Raw genomic sequence first — 18,543 nt, forward strand, 5'->3', positions numbered from 1 at the left:
CAGCGCCCCCGGCCCGGCTCGCAGCGCCCCCGGCCCGCCCGCCCGCCGCCACCATGCTGGCGCTGCTGTCCCGACTGCTCGACTGGTTCCGCTCGCTCTTCTGGAAGGAGGAGATGGAGCTGACCCTGGTGGGGCTGCAGTACTCGGGCAAGACCACCTTCGTCAACGTCATCGCGGTGAGCGGGGCGGCGGGCGGGGGCCGGCAGCGGCCTGAGCCCGGCCCGGGGCCGCGGGGCTGGAGCGGGGCCGGCGGGCCGGGCCGCGGGGAGCGGCGTGTGAGGAGCCCTCGCTGGGTGGGATGGCTGAGCCCTGGCGGCTGCCCTGCCTCCCTGCACCTCTGTGTGCTGGTGGGACCCGCGGGGACGCTGATCCCACAGCGGGGCACGGCCCCTCGGCGGGCTCTGAAGGCGCCTTTCCGTCGGGGTGTCGGTGTGGCGGGGCTCGTGTTAGCAGATGTGGAGATAACATTGTGTGTCTTCAGCTGCCGCCTCCCTTCCACTGTTTTTCAGTAGTCCTAAATCATTTAAGTGTCAGCACCCACTCACGGTTCTCCTCTCAAATATTTGCTTATCGATTGCCGAAACCCATATCAAATAATCTCCTTTCTCTTAAGGTACAACTTACCTAAGAAGTGCAGCTCACAAGCACGAGCCCATCAGCAGCAAAGTGCTGCACTCGGGCCTGCTGATCTGGTGATGTGCCTGGAGCAGGTAAAGGAAGGGTGTGGGAATACTCCTACACGAAGCTTTTCCATTGTTGAACGAGATAAAGAGTGGCTTTGCCTAAATGGCGTGTTCAGCTTCATCAGTGTCCTGCTCTGCTGATGTATGTGGTGGAAAACATTCCAGGAGACAAGCTGGACTTTGGGAGCTCCTGAAATGGACAGCCAGGTTTTTCAGGGAGCGTGAGTGCAGTGCAGCTAGAATGAGAAGGCTGGTGTCTCCAGCTTTAGAGTGAGCATACCTTCAGCTTGTCTTTCGGTTTTTGAGGCTGTGTCCTTAACCACATGGAGTAGTTGTGAGAATGTATTTATTTAAGTGCCAGTTAAATGAGTTACTGGCTGGGAAAAGGACTTTCATTCTCTTGCAGTTATGCATCATCCTTGCACACTGACAAACACCCTGGCAAAACATAACCAAGCCCCTGTGTAGCTCAGGTGTGAGCACTCAGTGGGCTTCCTGATAATCATGGAAAATGGGTTACTTCATGAAAGGTAACTTCTCTGACTAGTTGTTAGCTGAAAGTTGCTGGAGTAACCCAGGAATGCCATGAGCCTTTTCTTTCACACTCTGCCTATACATCTGGGCTTGGATTTGTAGAACTGGAGGTCTGAGATTGTTGAACAGCTTCAATCTGTGGCTGCTGAACTGATACTGCTTGGAGTGTTTCTGCAGCTGAGGGCTCTCTACAGGCTTTGCATCCTCTGGAGTCCTCCTGATGATGGCACTTGACAAAAAAATGCATCTGAATAGCAGCAGCAGCAGCACGTGTTTTGGGAGTTACCTGTGAAACTCACTGCAGGTATGTGCAGCAGTCAGAGCTGTAGGAGCTGCACATCAGTTGAGTCCATCTAAGTTTTCTGCAGTGGGAGAAGTTTCCCTAAGTAAAGCTGGAGTCTGTTTCCAGCCTCCTCTGCGGGGGTTGAATCTTGCACGGTTTCAACCACATGTTAGGATCACACCCAGGCATTTATCTGAGTGAGTGCCATTCAAAGAGCCTTGCAAAACCCCGGGAAGGAGGAAGCTGTTGAGCGTGCTGACACAGCCTCCTTAGCTGGTTTAGTTTGGAAGCATCAGGTCACATTTCTGAAGTTTTTAATTAGGAAATCTAGCGAGTCTTTACACAAAAAAAAACAGAGGGAGGGGGTTTGCTCAGGTTTGTATTATTGGTTTAAACAAAATAATAGCATAACCTCCAGTTACCAGTGCAAAATCTCTTTTTAGAGAAGCGCAGTCCATGGCATGTAGAGCTGATTTCTTATTTGCTTCCTTGACTGACTTTAGTTCAGAGCCTGCATTTGGGAATGAGTGCAGGAAAAGAACAACGGCTCTCTGCAGGCCAGTTAATGGTTTGGGTGGATGGGACTGTTGGGATTCCTCAAAACTGAAATGAAAGGAATGACACAGCAAGATGTCCTGTAGGATAGCTCTAAAAGCTGGAGTGCACACCAGGAACTTGGTGTGGCTTAGAAGGTTGTGTGCTGTTTAACTAAGAGCTGTGGCCAGTCTCGACAGCAGTGAGTTTAATCCAATATAAATCTCTAATGTAATCTCTAGCCATCAAGTCAGGAACTAGAGGGAAAACTCAACCAATCACACAGGGAAGCTTGGTGCAAGGCCTGACTGCTGCTGAAGTCGACAGGCCACGAGAGGCAGACAGTCCAGTTCCAGAATAATCCTCTTCTAGATTGGTAGCGGGTTTTGACCACGTTTATTCCTCCACTGTAAACAAACACTTGATTTGTAATCAGACTAAACAAGGGCCTGGAGAGTCAGAGGACAAGAGGGAATGGCTTTGAACTGAGAGATGGAGAGGTTAGATTAGATATTAGGGATAAATCCTTCCCTGTGGGGGTGGTGAGGCCCTGGCACAGGTGCTCAGAGAAGCTGTGGCTGCCCCATCCCTGGAAGTGTCCAGGGCAGCTTGGACAGGGCTTGGAGCAGCCTGGGACAGTGGAAGGTGTCCCTGCCTATAACAGGAGGTGGCACTGGATGGTCTTGAATGTCCCTTCCAACCCAAACCCTCCTGTGATCGCTTTCATTAGAAGGTTTAAAACCCAACGTTAGCAGTGAAATCTCGTTAGAGCTGGATTCAGCTAATGCAGCTTCTGCTTTTCTAAGGCTCCGCATTAGTCACTGTCTCTAATTAGATATTAAGCATAAGTTTTCCATGTGCATGAGTAAACTTGCTCACAAGGGAGGATATCATTTCTTCCTGGTCCTAATTTCCCTAATGTGGATAGCCTGTGGCTCTTATTCAGAGAAACTGCATGTCATCCCGGGATCGCATCTGGAGCTGTCACCTCCTGATCCAAGCCCTGGAAATGCCCATTATTTACAGACTCTGCAGGATCCTGTGCTGTTTGCAGCTCGTGGCCGTTCCTGGCCTTCCCTCAGGCTGGCAGCTGGAGTTGGGAGCCGTGGCTGTGCTGCTGTGGGGAGCACGAGAGGCGAGGGGGCTGCTCCAGCCGTGTGACGCAACTGAAACACGACTCAAGTAAACCGAGCCTGCTCCTGGCCCCGCAGGTGCTGCTGGAGAATGGGGCACTCCTGCAGCCTCAGCCTGCCTCCTGGAACAGTGGCTTGTCCTGGGCTTTCTGTACAAGTTTTGCTTCGTTCCTGGTAGGTTGATCCTTGATCCAGGTGTTTGGCACTGCAACACTGAAACTCATTAGCCTGACGGCCAGCAGACTTCTGGAGTGGGAGGAAGTTGGATTTTTCTGATACAGTTACCAGGTTCAAGAGCTAAACTCAACTTGTTTGTGGGAAAAGGGTAAATAAGGTCCCTTTTTAGGATTTGTGTCAGAGACTGAATTTGGGTTTTTGGGTTTGTTTGGGTTTTTTAACTTTGGACTATCTGGCAAGTGTTGGAATGAGACTGTGGTTTCTAGAGAGAGGCAATTCCTGAAGTGCCTCTCAACAAAAGATTCGTTTGGCCAGCTGGGAGCTGCAACTTCCTTCTGTTCTTGTGACTGTTATAAGTAACTTTGACTTGAAGAAGCCACACCACAGAAGTGCAGGAAAATATTGCTCTAAAGAGCTCCAGTACTGTTTTAATGCCTTTTGAACCACCCAAGTAGGCCATAAATCCTGAGTGTTGTCACTTCATACGTGGCTAAGGGAGAAGGGTGATAAAATCTGAAGTGTTTCTTAATGGCAGAAGTCTCTTGAAATGCATTACATCAGTTCATTAGCTAATAAAGCTCCTAGGAGGTGACTCAGACCCTTTCATTGCTTGCTGTACTCTAGGGTGGGCTAAAGCAGGTGACTGAAATCAGAATCTGCTTTTTCCATCTTGGTGCTGAGCTCCTGTAGAGCACTTTGTAAGCAGTGGCAGAGCTTTAAGTGGTAAAATCTGGATAAGGACACTTTCTTCGCTATCAGAAGCATGAAATGTCCTGAGCTCTTACATGACTGACTTCTAGACAGACATATGCCTTCTTTATGGTAGATGTTTGCTAAGCAGTTCATGTCCTTTTAAATATTCAATTAAAGTCAGGGCTGGGGAAATAAAAATGCTTTTCCTTGTCACATACCACTGTTTTGCTCTCTGCAGGAATCATTCCTGGTAGTGTTGTTGGGATGCATTCCAGGGATTGAAGCTTCTAATCTGGAGTTCAGGCTTCTGATCATGATCACAAGTAGCTGGAACACTGAAATATATCCTAAAGAAGGAAGCTGGACTGCAGAAAGTTGATTTGTCCATTTATGATGCACTACTTGGTTAAGGCTATGAGTGTTGCAGAGGAGGCTTAGTGTAGGGGTAGCTTGATATAATGCTAAAATTGCACTGCTTTTTAAATATTTTTTTTAAGAAGACATTTTGGAGACATGCAGCATTTTTAATTAGTGGGAAAAGAAAGAAATTTTTAGAGATTTAATTTAGAGCAGCAGGGTTTGATGTAATACTCTGGTTCAGGTGGATTGGGAGTGTCCTGGCTGGATTCCATACTCCAATGGTGTTGTCTCCTAGTTGGTTAAGCTTGTTTGTGATCTCATCTAGCTGGATGAAAAGTATTATGATTAAAGATAAAGCAATCTTTGCTGTGTAATAATGAAGTCTGTATGAAGAAATTGGTCCTATAACAGTAGTGAATCACCTCAGCTTTATGAGATGCAAACTAAAGGCTGGCCTGACCTTCTCTGATGACACCAAGAATGTTCTTGTGCAGGCTGTGGAATCAAAATCAAGCTGCTTAGGGGGCTGACAGTCTGGTAAGAGTTGTCCCAGGCCAGGCTGGACAAGGCTCGGAGCAATCTGGTGTAGTGCAAGGTGCCCTGCCCATGGCAGGAGGTGGAACTGGATGGGCTTTGAGGTTCCTCCCAATTAAAACCACACTACCATTCCATAACTCCCTGGAATTTGGGTTTCTGGCTGTAGCTTATGGTTGTGGAGAGACAGATGAAGAAACCCAAATGTGGTTTTGTTTGGTTTATTTTTTTTTTTTACTCCAGACAGCTGGAAATGGTAGGTTTAATAAGGTTGTTGTAATATTAGTTAAATTATGAAAAGGATTAAACTTGCATCCTTTGTACACTTCTGGAATGTCAGGGGATTAAACACTTGTCCTAAGTTTCCCTCTGGGAGATGAACTATACCTGTAGGTGGCTTGTCAGAAATGCTGCAGTCTGTGATTTGGTGCTGCTGCTGATACAAGGTGAGCTGAACCCAAACTGATCCCAAACTGATGGAATAAAGTCCCTTAGTTCAGTCTGGATGCAGTTTGGCTGCTCTGAATAATCCTTATCCAACATAAGTACTCGTCTGGGTGAGTGGGTTCATGCTGCACTAAAATCTCACATTTGGGTTCTCCAGGAGCTTTGAAGGGAGCATCTCTTAAAGCAGAAGGCTGAAGGATTAGTCCTGTGGGTTCTGTGTGCATGTGGCCTCTGAAACTGGATTTATTTAGTCTCCCTGTCCCTTATCTCCTACACGGGTTGGAGTTAGCTTTGTTTGGTGACCTTCAGTTTGTGCTGTGTGACCTCAGGGCTGAGGCTTCCATCAGAATCCCTGCTGGAACAGGGCCTGCCCTTCCAGGAACCCTGCAGGGAGTTCAGGGTCTGCCCGTGGGCTGGGCACCAGTGCTGAAAACAGCATTGCTGCGTTTGTCAGCAGCTACTCCTGCTGTCCTTGGTCAGTGTTTGAGCAGTGCTGCTGTGTGTGACAGCAGCCAAAGGCTTCCCATCGGGAATTGGAAATATTGCTGTGCCTATCAAACTTGTTTTAAGGCTGGGGTTTTAGAAGGAGAAAGAATCTTATTGTGAGCACACAGTGATAGCACCGAGTACTCTGCTCTGGGAGGGAAGGCTGATTCAAATGAAATGACTGCTGGTAGAAGTATTTTCCTTCGAGTAGCTTTTGCATATGAATACTCTAAGTTGAAGCTGAATTCCTGGCTTTTTTCCTCTGTGGAGGTAGTAAACAAAAGCCCTCTAAATTCTGAGTTTAGAGAACTGTTTCTGGGCCAAGACAGTTGAATGTGGCAGCAGAATCCATCAAAGGAGATCACTGTCTGCTGCTAAAATCCTTTACAATCGTTTTGACCAATTTTTGACCTGTCTTAAAAGAGAAGGTGACTGCCAATAGCCTTCCTTTCCAGTGCACTGCCTGTGAGCAGAGGAACACCCACACTCACATCAGGGGAAGGTCTTTCAAATGAAGACCTGAGCTGACCCAGATGTTCATGGCAGCTCTGGATTGTCCTTGTGCAAAGCAGAGAACAGGCAGCTGAAACTCAACTGAGTGACTGCAGTTTTAAGGTTTTGAGGGTTTTTAAGCAAGTCAAAACAAGTCTGGGGATGTGCAGCGTGGGTAGTGAGCACTTGGGAAGGAATAAGATACAGCAGCTTTCCTGAAGATTCTGTACAAGTTTCCTGTGGTGGGTCACAGTAATTTCAACATTACATTAAAGATGTGGCAAATGAAGTGCTGCTCCAATCTGCAGGAATCTGTATCCTAAAAGAGCAGTGGGAGAACGTGAAATTGGTACTGAACATGCTGCAATTAGTGGGATGACTGGCACAGTGAGTGCTGCAAGGGAGGGCTGTAAACTCCTCACAGGGAAGGGCAGGGAGTGTTTGGACAGCTTGATGAGGGTCACGATAAGGTTGTTTATGGGGAAGAATCAGGGGGAAGGCCAACAGAACAGATATCCTTGTGGGAATCACTTCTAGACCACCCAGCCCAGGCTGGAGAGGCACCAAAATCCTCCTTAAGCTGCTGGGAGAAGTCTCATCATGGCTAGGCCTTGTTCTCATGGGGGGACCTCAGCTTCCCACATGTCTGCTGGAAATAAACCCAGCAGGGAGGTGATGAGTCCAGGAGGTTCCTGGAACGTGTGTTCCTATTGATAAGAACAGCTCTCGAGAGAAGGATCTGGAAGGATCTGAGTGGGAATAGTTGGCAGCATCTGGGGTAAGGCTCAGCAGCACAGAGATGGAGGCTCAGGGAGTGCTTGGGAGACGCTGGGATAGGAGCTGTGGGTGTGGGGTGTGACTGTGGAGGCAGGAATGTGGAGGCAGGAATGCTGTGGTGCTTGAACAACATGGCAAGTGACCCTTCAGAGGCAAGATTGGTTTGAGGAGCTGAACTGAGCTGCCCCAGCCGTGGCAGCACCACCAGCTCTGAGCTGTGCTGATCGCTCTGGCCACAATGGGCAGCTCAGGCCCTGGCATTCTGGGCAGGAATGGGAAGTTCCTGGACTGGCATTCCCATTTGGCACCCACCCTGCTCTTAGAAGGGGTAGAGTGGCTTCTGAAGCCGTGCTGCAGGGTCTGACCCAAGCTCCTCGTGCAGCCCTGGTCCTGCTGGCCACACTGCTCCTAACACAAGCCACGAGCTGTTTGCCTTCATGGCCACCTGGTCAGGCTTAGCTGCTCCTTGCAATCAGGCCCTAACTCTGGGGTGCTGTGTCTGCTTCAGAGATCCCAAAAAGCTTTGAACCCACAGGAACTTCTCTGGGCAGTGTCAGGAGAGAGGTGCAGACTTTGCTGCTGTGATACCAAATCCTAATTAAACAAATGAATGCTTTGGGATCAACTCTGATTTTTCCAAATGTGCTTGACTGTCTGGTTCTATTACACATAATGGATGTAGTGAGCTTCATAATGGCCACTGTGGCTGATTCACCTTCTGCCAAACAGCCACGGGAGAAATCTGTAGTAGTGCTGAAAACTCTTGTTCTGGCTGCAGGAGATGTTTGGGAACTTGGCTCTCAAGCTGCTGCAGATGGAAGTGTTACAGACAGTAAAACATCTGCCACTGGAGAGGCTCTCCAGTGCAGTGCTGTTTGCAGCAGTTCTGTCCCAGCTGGGGGTGATGCTGAATGTCTGCTGGAAGCGGGCTGGGATTCTCTGGAGCTGTGTTTGCCCTGCTGGACACGCTGAACGCTGCGGCCTGGCAGGGAGCTGACCCGTCAGGTCCTTCCACTTCACAGCCTTTAACGCTCCTCAGGGAGTCACCACCCCGTACCTGTGGGCTGGAGTGGTTTATTACTGCTACTGCTGGCCAGAGAGCAGCTTGCATCAGAGGGAGCCCTTCTGGATATTTCCAGCTCCCAGGTAACTGGGAGATCCCGGCATGCAGGCCTTGGCTCCAGCAGAAGTAGGTGAATGGCTCTTTTCCTCCCTTGCCCTGGCTGTCCAGCTGTTAAGCTGTGCAAAGCACTTTCCCAGCTGACTTTTCTCCCCTGGCTGCCTCAAGGCTTGAAAAACGATTTCAGTGCTTGTAAGAAATGAGGTGTCCAACTTCACACAAGCTCCAGTACACATGGATTTAACACCCATGACTTCTTGGCCGTAAAACCTTCAGCTGGAAGGCAAATGGTTAGAAAAAGCTTGTGATATTTTACTATGTAAACCACTGGTGTCAGATAAGCACTAAATTTAGCTTTCTCTCCTTTTTTTTTTCCCAGTCAGGTCAATTCAGTGAAGATATGATTCCCACTGTGGGCTTCAACATGAGGAAAGTTACAAAGGGTAATGTTACAATAAAGGTATGTTGCCATTGTTGACTGTTTTCTTTAGCTTCTAGTTTGAAATTCACGTGTTTGCTCTGTTTTGCTTCCAGCCTTGAGGCAAATATAGAAAACTGAAGAGGCTCAGCTAAATCTGTTGAGTAGTTTAAGGAGACATTTATGTTTATTTATGGAGTTTCTGAAATGAGAATCTGTGTGTGATTCCCAGGTTCATGGACTAGTTAAAGCACTGTTTTGATAATGCTGTCTGGCTTCAATCTGAGTGTTTGAGGCCCAGGGATGCTGCTTTCCTGCTCATCAGGTTGTTTTACTGAAGGTTTACATCAAAAGCAAAGCTTTAAGTGAATACATTGTATTTTCTTGTGTACCTCAGTGTGTAACTTTATACACAGGATGTTTTTGCCTCTGGTGTGAGATGCTCCAGTTTACATCTCCTGCTGTTGGGCCCTAAGCTCTGAGCAGCTGTGCAAGGGATTATTCCTGTTTTAACACGGGAGACGTCAAGCAGCTGCTTAAGGAGAAAGGAAAAACCGTTGTGATTTCTTGTCTTATCTTTGCCTGATATGTTTAAACACAGTGCATGGCTAAATTGTCTTTCTCCCCTTGCCTTAAGATTTGGGATATAGGAGGGCAGCCCCGATTCCGAAGCATGTGGGAGCGATATTGCAGAGGAGTTAATGCTATTGTGTAAGTGTCCTTCCTTCAGCTCTGCTTCCTTCACATGTGCTTCTCTTCTCTGGGAGCCTTCCTAACACTGCATGCCTGACTCTGTAGTTCTCCTTGTGATTCTGAACCTGCACTGCAACCACACTGACCTTTTTCACCCTTAAGTTCAGGGCTCAGGATGGGTTATTTTATCAGTGTCTGATCTGGGGTACTAACTCCTCCCTGTCTGAACTGGGTGGCAGTGCTAACTCAAAGCATCTTCCTTCTGCTCTGCTCTTGCAGAATTCTTTTTAAAAGAACTAAATTCTTTGCTCAGAAGTCCTAGCTTTGTTGAAAGCCTTGTTGAATGTGCTCAAGGAAAGAGTGATGTTTCTGCAGGAGCTCAGTGTCACTGACCTAACCTGAAATTCTCTTTAAAGCTACATGGTAGATGCTGCAGATCGTGAAAAAATAGAAGCCTCTCGAAATGAGCTGCACAACCTTCTAGATAAGCCCCAGTTACAAGGAATCCCTGTAAGTAACATCACCTTAAACACCATTAAATGTCTCTGAGAAATGTGCATCACTTGAGCAACTCTGAAGTCTGCCTTGAACTCTGAATTGTAAGGCCCAACCTTACTGGTCAGTGTAAGCATGAACAATATCTGCCTCTGGTGCCATAAACCAGGTTTTGACCTTCAGTGGTCTTATTTCATTCAGTGCTCACAAAACATAATAAATACAATTGAAACAGTAGTTCAGAGCATTCCACAGGATGAGTTTGTGCTATTGACTAAAGGTTAACCACAGTGTAGTACACAAGTGTAGAGTAAGTTTGGGGGATCTCAGATGAGTGTGCTGCATATGTTCACAGATTTTTCAGCTGATGTATTCCCTTGCTTGCTCCTGGCACAGAGCAGTTTATTTTGCTGTGACTAGGTCAGTTTTTCTTGATCTGATTTAACAGTGAATATCTCATTCCATTAGATTTAATAGGCAGATGCAGACTGCTCATATGACTCCCTTGAAGTTTGTTGAGTTTCTGGTTTTGGTTGGGGTTTTTTTAAGCAAAGCCACAACCATTTCCTTCTCTGGATTTCAGGTTCTAGTACTTGGAAATAAGAGAGACCTTCCTAATGCTTTGGATGAGAAACAGCTAATTGAAAAGATGTAAGTCTAACCCTTGCTAAGAAACATTTCTCTTAATAAATTCATGTACATAGGACTGTTATTAGATCAGGAAGCTCACATTTATGAGTGGAAAACCCAGCAACAGCAGGTAATTGAATATTGTACAGAACAAGCTGTGTGGGGAAGGGGAAGAGGAACAGTTCACATTGTCAGTAAGAGTCCATGTGTCAGTGAAACGTGTGCTGAAATCTTCTCTCTTTCCTAGGAACCTTGCTGCTATTCAGGACAGAGAAATCTGCTGCTACTCAATTTCTTGCAAAGAGAAAGATAATATAGGTAACTATTATCCCAAACACTGAGAATTATGAAGTGCTGTCAGAGGATGGATTGGGGGGATTGTAGCTTCACAAACTTCCTGTCTTCAGGAAACCAGGAACAAATCAAAGACCAATGCACGAGTGCACTGGTTAAATTCAGTGTAACTCCTGATGGTGGTGAGGAAACCTGACTGGTGTTAAAGTTTTAGGGGTTGTAGTTACCAAAAGATGCCAGTCCCTTTGAAATCTGCTCCTTTATTCAGTCAGTTTGCAGGAAAGAGCTGACCAGTCCATTAACTTGGCCTAAATGATTTTATACTTCTGTCAAGTGCTCTCACCTCTGCCTCACTTGGTGAGGATGCCAAGTACTTGCAGCAAGTTTTTTCTCAAGTCATTCCCTTGAAATAATCACCTTCCCTTGCTGTGTTATCAGAGCAGTTTGTGTTGTGGCATCTGCCAGTCCCCGTTCCCTGCAGGCAAACAGTGCCTTTTTCTGGCACAGACATCAAATGCTGTAGAACTTGTGGAGTTCAAAGCAGAAACCATGTCCTGTGTAATTTCTGGTATTTGCCACAAGCTTTGTGAGTAAACTGAGTCATCTCAGCTGAGTAAAAACAGAATTTAACAGCACTATCCAGCCTTTTCTTGATGCCTTCCATGGCTGCCATGGGATTGACACTGGTGCATTGCCAGGGTAATAGGAGTTTGCTGATGAAGAAACTTCAGGGTGATGCTCCCAGGAGAAGCTCTAAAGGACACCAGGATGCCTTTATAGCAAAAAAAAAAAAAAAGCTTCTTTCTAGGAAAACTGAACAGTCTGTGGAACAGTTGTTGCTTCCAAAAAACTGATGCTTCCTGTCACCTTAGTATCAGTTAAAGGTTCAGACATGATGGATGGAAGCAGAGACTCCTTTCTGTGGAGATCCACACAACGCTCCCAGCTCAGCTGAGCATCACTGAGGCTGTGGGGAGGGGAGCCAGGGCCTTTCCCTTCCTTAGGAGAGCCTCTTCAGGCAGGGAGGAGCACAATGCCTTGTACCACAGGGCTGAATCAGCTTTGTTCTCATTAGGGGAGGAGCTGCAGACTGCCTGAATAGAGCAGTGCTGGTCTAAAACAAATTATTGGAGCCATAGTGAAATGTCCTATGAAGGAATATATTTTTGCTAGAGATGGACAGAACTGAGGAGCCAGGATGTGTGGGGCAGTGCCTGTCATTGTTACCTAAAGGATGCTGGGCAGTTACAGGATCAAAGCATGGGCAGCAAGCATCCTAAAACATTCTGTTCATCTGCCCTGGGCCATCCTCTAGAGAAGGGCTTGGATATTCCTGTCCTGTGTTTGGGACACTGGAATACCAAAGCCTTGCCACTTGTACCAACACAGACACTTGCATGTGGAACTTCTCTTCTCTCTCCCTGTAGATATCACGCTTCAGTGGCTTATTCAGCATTCAAAATCTAGAAGAAGCTGAAGTCTTCCTGGAATCTCCAGTACCAGTTGGCCATAATCTCAATTGTCCACTTCCCTCCATAATGAGATACTACCCAAAAATCCTGTATCAAGAATCTGCCTTTCACGGTTCATTTCTCATGTGCACTGCTGAAGACTTGTATTCCTATTCTGTCACGAAACAACTAGAGTTGTCATGATAAAGTCAGCACAAATATTTATTTTACAACCATCTGTGGTGGGAGGGCTGTGGGGGGGCTTTTTAAAAGAATATCTCTACCATGTTAACTACGATGGTACACTCTGTTCTGGTTTTTCAGGGCCAGGTTTTTATATGATTTTCAGCAAGTGTTTTATTTCTAGTGTTTAGTGGCTTGAAGATGCTGATGCTTGACAGCATTGAGATTCTGTAAGATGCCACATACAGTAGTTAGAAAACATTTAAGCGTGAGTTGTGGGATACTGATTGGTCTCACAAATGCATGTGATGTGTGTATGTAAGCAGAGAAATGGAAACTTTGCAGAGGGGAGCACAAGGCATAGATCAGCATCACTAATCTACAGCTGAGATCCTATCACTTGAAAAAGAAAAACTCTCTTGGTGAATTAGGAAAGTCATCTGTTTCAAATCATTCTGTTGCTTCTGTTTAACATTTATGTGGGGGATGGGAATGGACTGTTCTGTCAAACTTTCAAAATTGGAGTATTCCAGCATGAAAACAAATGGCTAGGAACATCAGGCTTCGTTCAAATACATTTTTCTATCTCCAGATACTCGTGGTCTCTCTCTGAAACCAGAACACGCGTTCTGAGCAGCTGCATGACACCCAATTTACTGATGCTCTTGTATCGAGGCAGTTGTTGACCTTTAGCACAATCTGTGTGTAACTGTCAGTGTGTCTCCTGCTCCTGCAATGGCTGGGCACAGTTTCACCTGGTGCTACGGAATACCTGGGCTATTGTGACAACTCTAGACCCGCCTGCTTTCTCCATGTAACCATGTGCAAAGCCTGTCAGATGCAATGAAATGTTTTGCTGTGTCAAAGCACAAGAGAGCCAATGAATCGATCCTGTCTCTTGACTAGCTCCTGCAGCTTAGGGAAGTGTGTATAAACTCAAGATTATAATGTTTCCGTAGCTCTACTTTCTCAGTGACTTCAGCATATTTAAAGGGACAGCTTTGTTAAGACTGGTTTGTTCATCCAGCAGTGTCAGTGTAGCTACTCGTGTGTGCAGATCCATGGTGCAGCTGCTTGTGTTGCCTCACACTGTGTGTGATTCCTCACCTCCATGTGGTTTGTATCCCGTGGGAGCCTCGGGCTGGGAGCAGCGTTCAGTGCCCTCGGTTCTGACAAGCCAGTGTTAATGCAGACTGCCATGGCCTTACTGTCGTGTCCCAGCTCTGGCACTGCTGCACAGACACTACACGCTGCCTGCCTTCAGTCTGAAGTTGCATTTTAACTTTTTGTCCCCTTTCAGTTCTCTGAAGCATGGTTGCAATTAATCCATACTCTGGTGCTGTAGAGGAGAGGGTGTATTAACTTGCTACTGTAGTCCCGAGTTCACCAGAACTGCTACAGTTACTTTTATTTAGCAAATTTGCTTGTGCCTATAATAAGGAAACTAAACTAGAATGTGTGAATCTTTGTGGGGGACCAGGTCACTGTTTAGTTAACTGGCCTATAGCTAAACTTGATGTGTTTGGTGTTTATCTACTTCACTGCTTTCAGCGTTTATGGCATCCAAACACTACCAATTGTTAACCTGTGCATTACTCTCTGCATGTGAACAACTTATACAATTACTGAACTTTGTAAATACGTGAATTTTTTTATTTAGGTGGATGCATATGTTGGTTTACTGCTCTTCAGCTTTATTCAATAAACTTATGTTTTGAGGGTTGTATTGACACTTAACTGCCTGACTTGAGTTGATGTGGCTGAACTCAAAATGGAATACCACAATGGGATGTCTGTCTCCTCTGCCAAAGATTACAGTGGGGGAAGAAGGATTGGTAAACACTGAGCTGATTTCTATTCTGTGGTTCAACTATTCCAGTGAAATGCTCCCAAAACTACCTTTGAGGCCTGGGGCTTGCTCACCTTACCTGAGCAAGCTCAGATAGTCAGTCTGAGCAGGTTTCAGGGCTTTTTTATGTGTGTGAAAAGCACTGGTCAGCTGCAGGCTCTGAAGTAGGGGCAGCCTTCTGGAGCTGTTTTCAGGAGAGAAATGCATGTGTCTGCAAGCTTGGTTCTTGTGTGGAGCCTAGAGTAGTAAAACCTTTGTTTTTCTAGCACAAGTGTCAGATCTTGCAGTGCCTGATCATTCACTGCCAATTAAAGCAGAAAGATTCTTAGCTTAGTGGAGAGCAAGGCTTTTGTTGACTAAGGTCTTGAACAAAATCTTTGCCATGATTTTAATCCAAAGTTTCACTGACTGTTTTTCCCAAAGGTTTCTGCTGTATTAATTTCTCTTAGGACACTGATTAATTTATAGGACTGTCTGTCAGCATCTTCCAATTAATGGTAAGAAATTGGATGTCTTGTTTCAGCCTTGTCTCCCTGTGAGCTTTCAAACTTGCTGAGCTGTATCAGGTTAGTTTTTAGTCCTGAGTGCAGGTCTTTGAGCATCCTTCACGTGTAACTCAGCTGGTGGGAAGGACTAGTGAACTGTTAAAGATTGTGTGCATATTTCTTTGGGAGTTTCCTGCATGCAGAACAAGCTCCCTGTAGTTCATAGTCAAAGTAAAATGTCTCTAGACACAAATCTGAAAACAGTGTTAGTGCACTAAGCCTTGTCAGCCTGGTTGGTGTGAATTAGTACCAATCATTCAGTAAATCAGCTGTGGTATGAAGTGGCCCACAGCTCTTTGCTTGATGTGGTATTTCAGTACCAGTTTCTGTTTCTAGGTGTAAATAGCAGGGAGAGACAGGGCCCTGCTGTAACACGTGTGTGCTCCAAAAGGTACGTTTGCAATACTCCCCAGAATGCCCCCAGCTGGGTGTCACAGCTCTGGTACTGCTCTGCCACATGCCCTTGGTTACTCCTGTGGCAGGAAGGAGACCTCAGTGGCTGTTGGATTCAGGGCTGCACTTGTTCTGTTTCTGGGCTGGAGTAATTTGCCAGGTACCTTTCCTTTGAAACAAGAGTAGTGGAGGAAGTGTTTCCTTCTCAACACCTTTTCAGCCTTGGACTGAAAACAATACTCATCTGGCACATTATGTCCAAGGTTAAATCTTTTCTGGCCTAATACAGGTGTGGAGTTCAGGCATTAGCAGTGGTGTTTGCTGAACTTGGATGCTGTAGCTGTGTTCTAGAAATGTAATTTCACCATGATTACTTGTCTCAGGCTCTGCAGTGAGCATGGGCGGTAAAAAGAGACTGATTACATTTCCCATTCTCTTCACAAAAGTTGCTTTTGGGGATGCATTTTAGTTTCATAAGTTACTGCATTTGACATCAATGGCCATAGTCCTGAAACTCCTCCGATGCAGGTCTTGGCTGTTGGCATATTAAGAAAAGCAGCTCTTGTGAAAAGGCAGACACTGAGCCTGAGAGAACTCGTGGTGGTGAGTACCTGGAAGCTGGACAGCAGTCCTACCTCTGTGACCTGGTGGGTGTGGGCATTGTGTGCTGTCCTGGCCTTTAAATCAGCTCTCAGTCCCTGATGGCTCTGTTCTGTGCAGGTGCTCCTGCAGCAGTGATGAGATGGAAAGGGCTGTGGGAGAGTTTTCCTTGCAGTGTCCCTGTCCTGGTCAGCGTGGATGGAGCTCCTCCAAGTGCAGTTAGAGAGCAGGGGAGTTCCCATCACCCAGGGGCAGCTGCACAGAGCAGCTCTGTCCCACCACTTGGCAACAGGAAAGCTGCACAAATGTGGAGCTGTGCCATGATCTGTGGAACCAATCGTCCAGTTTCTCAATGATTTATGTTTTCTCTTTGCATCTTGATGGAAACAGCTTGGAAAGATTTCGGGTGCTGATATCAAACTGCATAATCTTCACTTTCTGGTAGAAGTAAAGGCCAAAGAAAATGCCTTAAACAGTCTCTCTGTTGAATCTCAGAACGTTGTGCAGGGATCTGTAATAAGCTGAGGTATGGCTTAGCAGGATTATCAAGCTTTTAACTTCCCTGAGGTTTCCTTTGTCGTGGCTGTGGCTGTGCAATGGCACGTCCTGGTTTGCTTTGTGCAGGAACTGTGCTCCCCCAGCATGCCCAGCACTGCTCCCCTGCCTTGCTCCTGCACTGACCCTGACGAGTGTGGATCCCAAAAAGGGGTGGAGAGCAGAATATTCAGCTGTTTCTAAGCTGACATGGACAGTGAATCACGTTAAAGGAGAAGCAATGTGTGAGTGCCTGAGCTTCAGGGCTTTAGTTCCCAAAACATGAGTGCAGAACAACTTGTCTCACCAGACCATGACCCTTCAGAGAGTGCTCTGCTGCTTTAGGGCTGCAGCTGCTGCATGTTCCCGTGTGTCTTGGTGAAACAGAAGGGTTTTCTCATGGCAAACACGGAATGGCACTCAGAGGGGCTTTGCACATGCTCTTTAAAAGGAGAAGTGAAATACTTGATGTTTTTATTTCCCTCCCAGTGGAAGGTGGGTAAGTAGACCTTTGTGCCAGGATTAGTGCCTTTTAATTATGACATGACAGGTTTTATTCTGTTAAAGGCAACATCTATCATTGTGATAATTTTGAAGTGCTTCAATAAAGTGTTGTTGAAAACCACTTTTTTGCATATTCATCTGTAGTAGGACAGCTGTTTTTATTATTGTTAGAAATATCTAAGAGCCCTTATTACCTAATTGTGGGAAACATTTGGGTATCTTTAACTACATAACTTCATCTGGAGAGTGACTGTAAACATTGTGCTCAGTACAGGCAATTTTGAGAGGCCAGGCTCTGAAATTCCCATTTCTGATTATTTTTGTTCTGGTACTGGAAGCATTGGTTGGTCTCATTTGTGTTTCTCTCTGAAAAGACCCATTGGGTTGATTATATTATTCAACAAACAGATCAAATATGTCAATAGCCAAAGCAAAAGTTGTTTTGGTGTGTGAAATTTAAAGCTAAACTTGATTCTCACAAGAGTCTCACGAGTAAGTAAACTATTAAGGTGCTTTTGTGTAATTGTGTTAACTTGGGGTGTGGATACTTATCTTTGCAACAAGGAGGAATTTCCCTCTTTTTAGAATCAGTAATGAATTCCCTTCTTGATTTGAGTAACATTTAAAAGATCCATGAATTCTGCAGACTGAGGAAGGGAACTGAAAGATTGTGGCCAGAGGATTTTGTCCAATGTCAGCATCCAGAAGTCTGGATGGACCACTGAGTTGTGATACTTGGTTTGGATTTATTCATTCTACAGTTTCTGTTACAATAATTGGAAAACAAAGATCTGAACTACTCTAAAATACAAGCTGAAGACAGATTATTGTCTGGTTGTCTCTCTGTGCATAATAAGTCCTTTATTTATTTTTTTTTTTTCCGTGTAAGCATTTTTCATATTTTGTCCCATTTCCTTGTAACAAATCAGGCACTTTGGAAAAAAGATGCAACGCCAGTGTGAAAGGGCAGCTCCGTTCAGTGACAAGTGACCTGTGCACAGCCAGGTCTGGATGCTGTTGAGGTTGCTGGGGTAGCTCAGAGCTGGGTTTCCTCTCTACCTCCCCCAGCCGTGGTTTCTTTCCGTTCCTTTGTTTGTCGTCAAGAGGTTTGGTTTTACATGCGGAGTGCGTTCACTCTCACATCCACACCTGGCCTTCGTCAGCTCCTCTCTTCCTGCAGCTGTCCCGGAGCCGTCGCACAGGTCTCCCCTGCTGCGGTCACCTTGCTGTCCACTGTCCGGTCTGGCAGTGGGGCAGGGAATCCCTGTGTCCATCTCCTCTGGATCCTGGGCCGGAGCGTGCCTTGCCTTCCTTCCTCCCACCGCAATTCCCGGTTCCTGCCGTGGCCGGGCTCGTTCCGTGCGTGTTGTGTGGCGCCAGGGCCGGCCCGAGGGGCTCCTGCTGCCAGCCCGGGCTGGGCTGCACAAGCCGCGGCTCACACATCCCACAGGGTCCCTGGAGCACCGAGCCTGGCCAAAACCCCAGGATCATCGAGTCCCAGCTGTGCCCGATCCCACCTTGGCCCCAGTGCCACCTCCAGCCCTTCCTCGGGCACTCCAAGGATGGGCACTCCAAACCTCCCAAGGCCTGAGCTCCCTTTCCATGGATGAATTCCTGCTGCTGTCCAGCCGCTGTCAGCGGGTCCTTTCCCAGCTCTGCACCGCTCTGCCACAGCCCGAGCGCTCCGGGGGAGGTTGTGAC

General features: G+C 46.6%; 1 protein-coding gene across 2 annotated transcripts; it reads left to right on the forward strand.

Moving 5' to 3' along the window:
• The first annotated feature begins 10 nt into the window (after positions 1-10).
• Positions 11-16,963, forward strand: ARL8B (ADP ribosylation factor like GTPase 8B). Of its 2 annotated transcripts, XM_033517362.1 has the most exons (8): positions 68-176; positions 614-710; positions 8,633-8,713; positions 9,309-9,382; positions 9,781-9,874; positions 10,443-10,510; positions 10,737-10,807; positions 12,211-16,963. In XM_033517362.1, exons 2-8 carry the CDS (start codon positions 696-698, stop codon positions 12,258-12,260), a joined length of 453 nt encoding a protein of 150 aa, XP_033373253.1. In that variant the 5' UTR covers positions 68-176; positions 614-695; the 3' UTR covers positions 12,261-16,963. The 2 variants fall into 2 exon arrangements, with proteins under 2 accessions (XP_015496629.1, XP_033373253.1); XM_015641143.2 differs by lacking the exon at positions 614-710 and having other exon boundaries at positions 11-176.
• The last annotated feature ends 1,580 nt before the right edge of the window (positions 16,964-18,543 follow it).

Source organism: Parus major, chromosome 12 (genome assembly GCF_001522545.3).
Source record: "Parus major isolate Abel chromosome 12, Parus_major1.1, whole genome shotgun sequence".
NCBI lineage: Eukaryota > Metazoa > Chordata > Aves > Passeriformes > Paridae > Parus > Parus major.

What these genes read in the sequence shown, in the direction of transcription:
- ARL8B (XM_015641143.2), top strand. Translation starts at nt 54, where the DNA reads ATGCTGGCGCTGCTGTCCCGACTGCTCGACTGGTTCCGCTCGCTCTTC. An exon ending in AGAGGAGTTAATGCTATTGT is followed by an intron (nt 9,383 to 9,780) that starts GTAAGTGTCCTT and finishes TTCTCTTTAAAG; the next exon opens with CTACATGGTAGATGCTGCAG. An exon ending in AAACAGCTAATTGAAAAGAT is followed by an intron (nt 10,511 to 10,736) that starts GTAAGTCTAACC and finishes TCTCTTTCCTAG; the next exon opens with GAACCTTGCTGCTATTCAGG.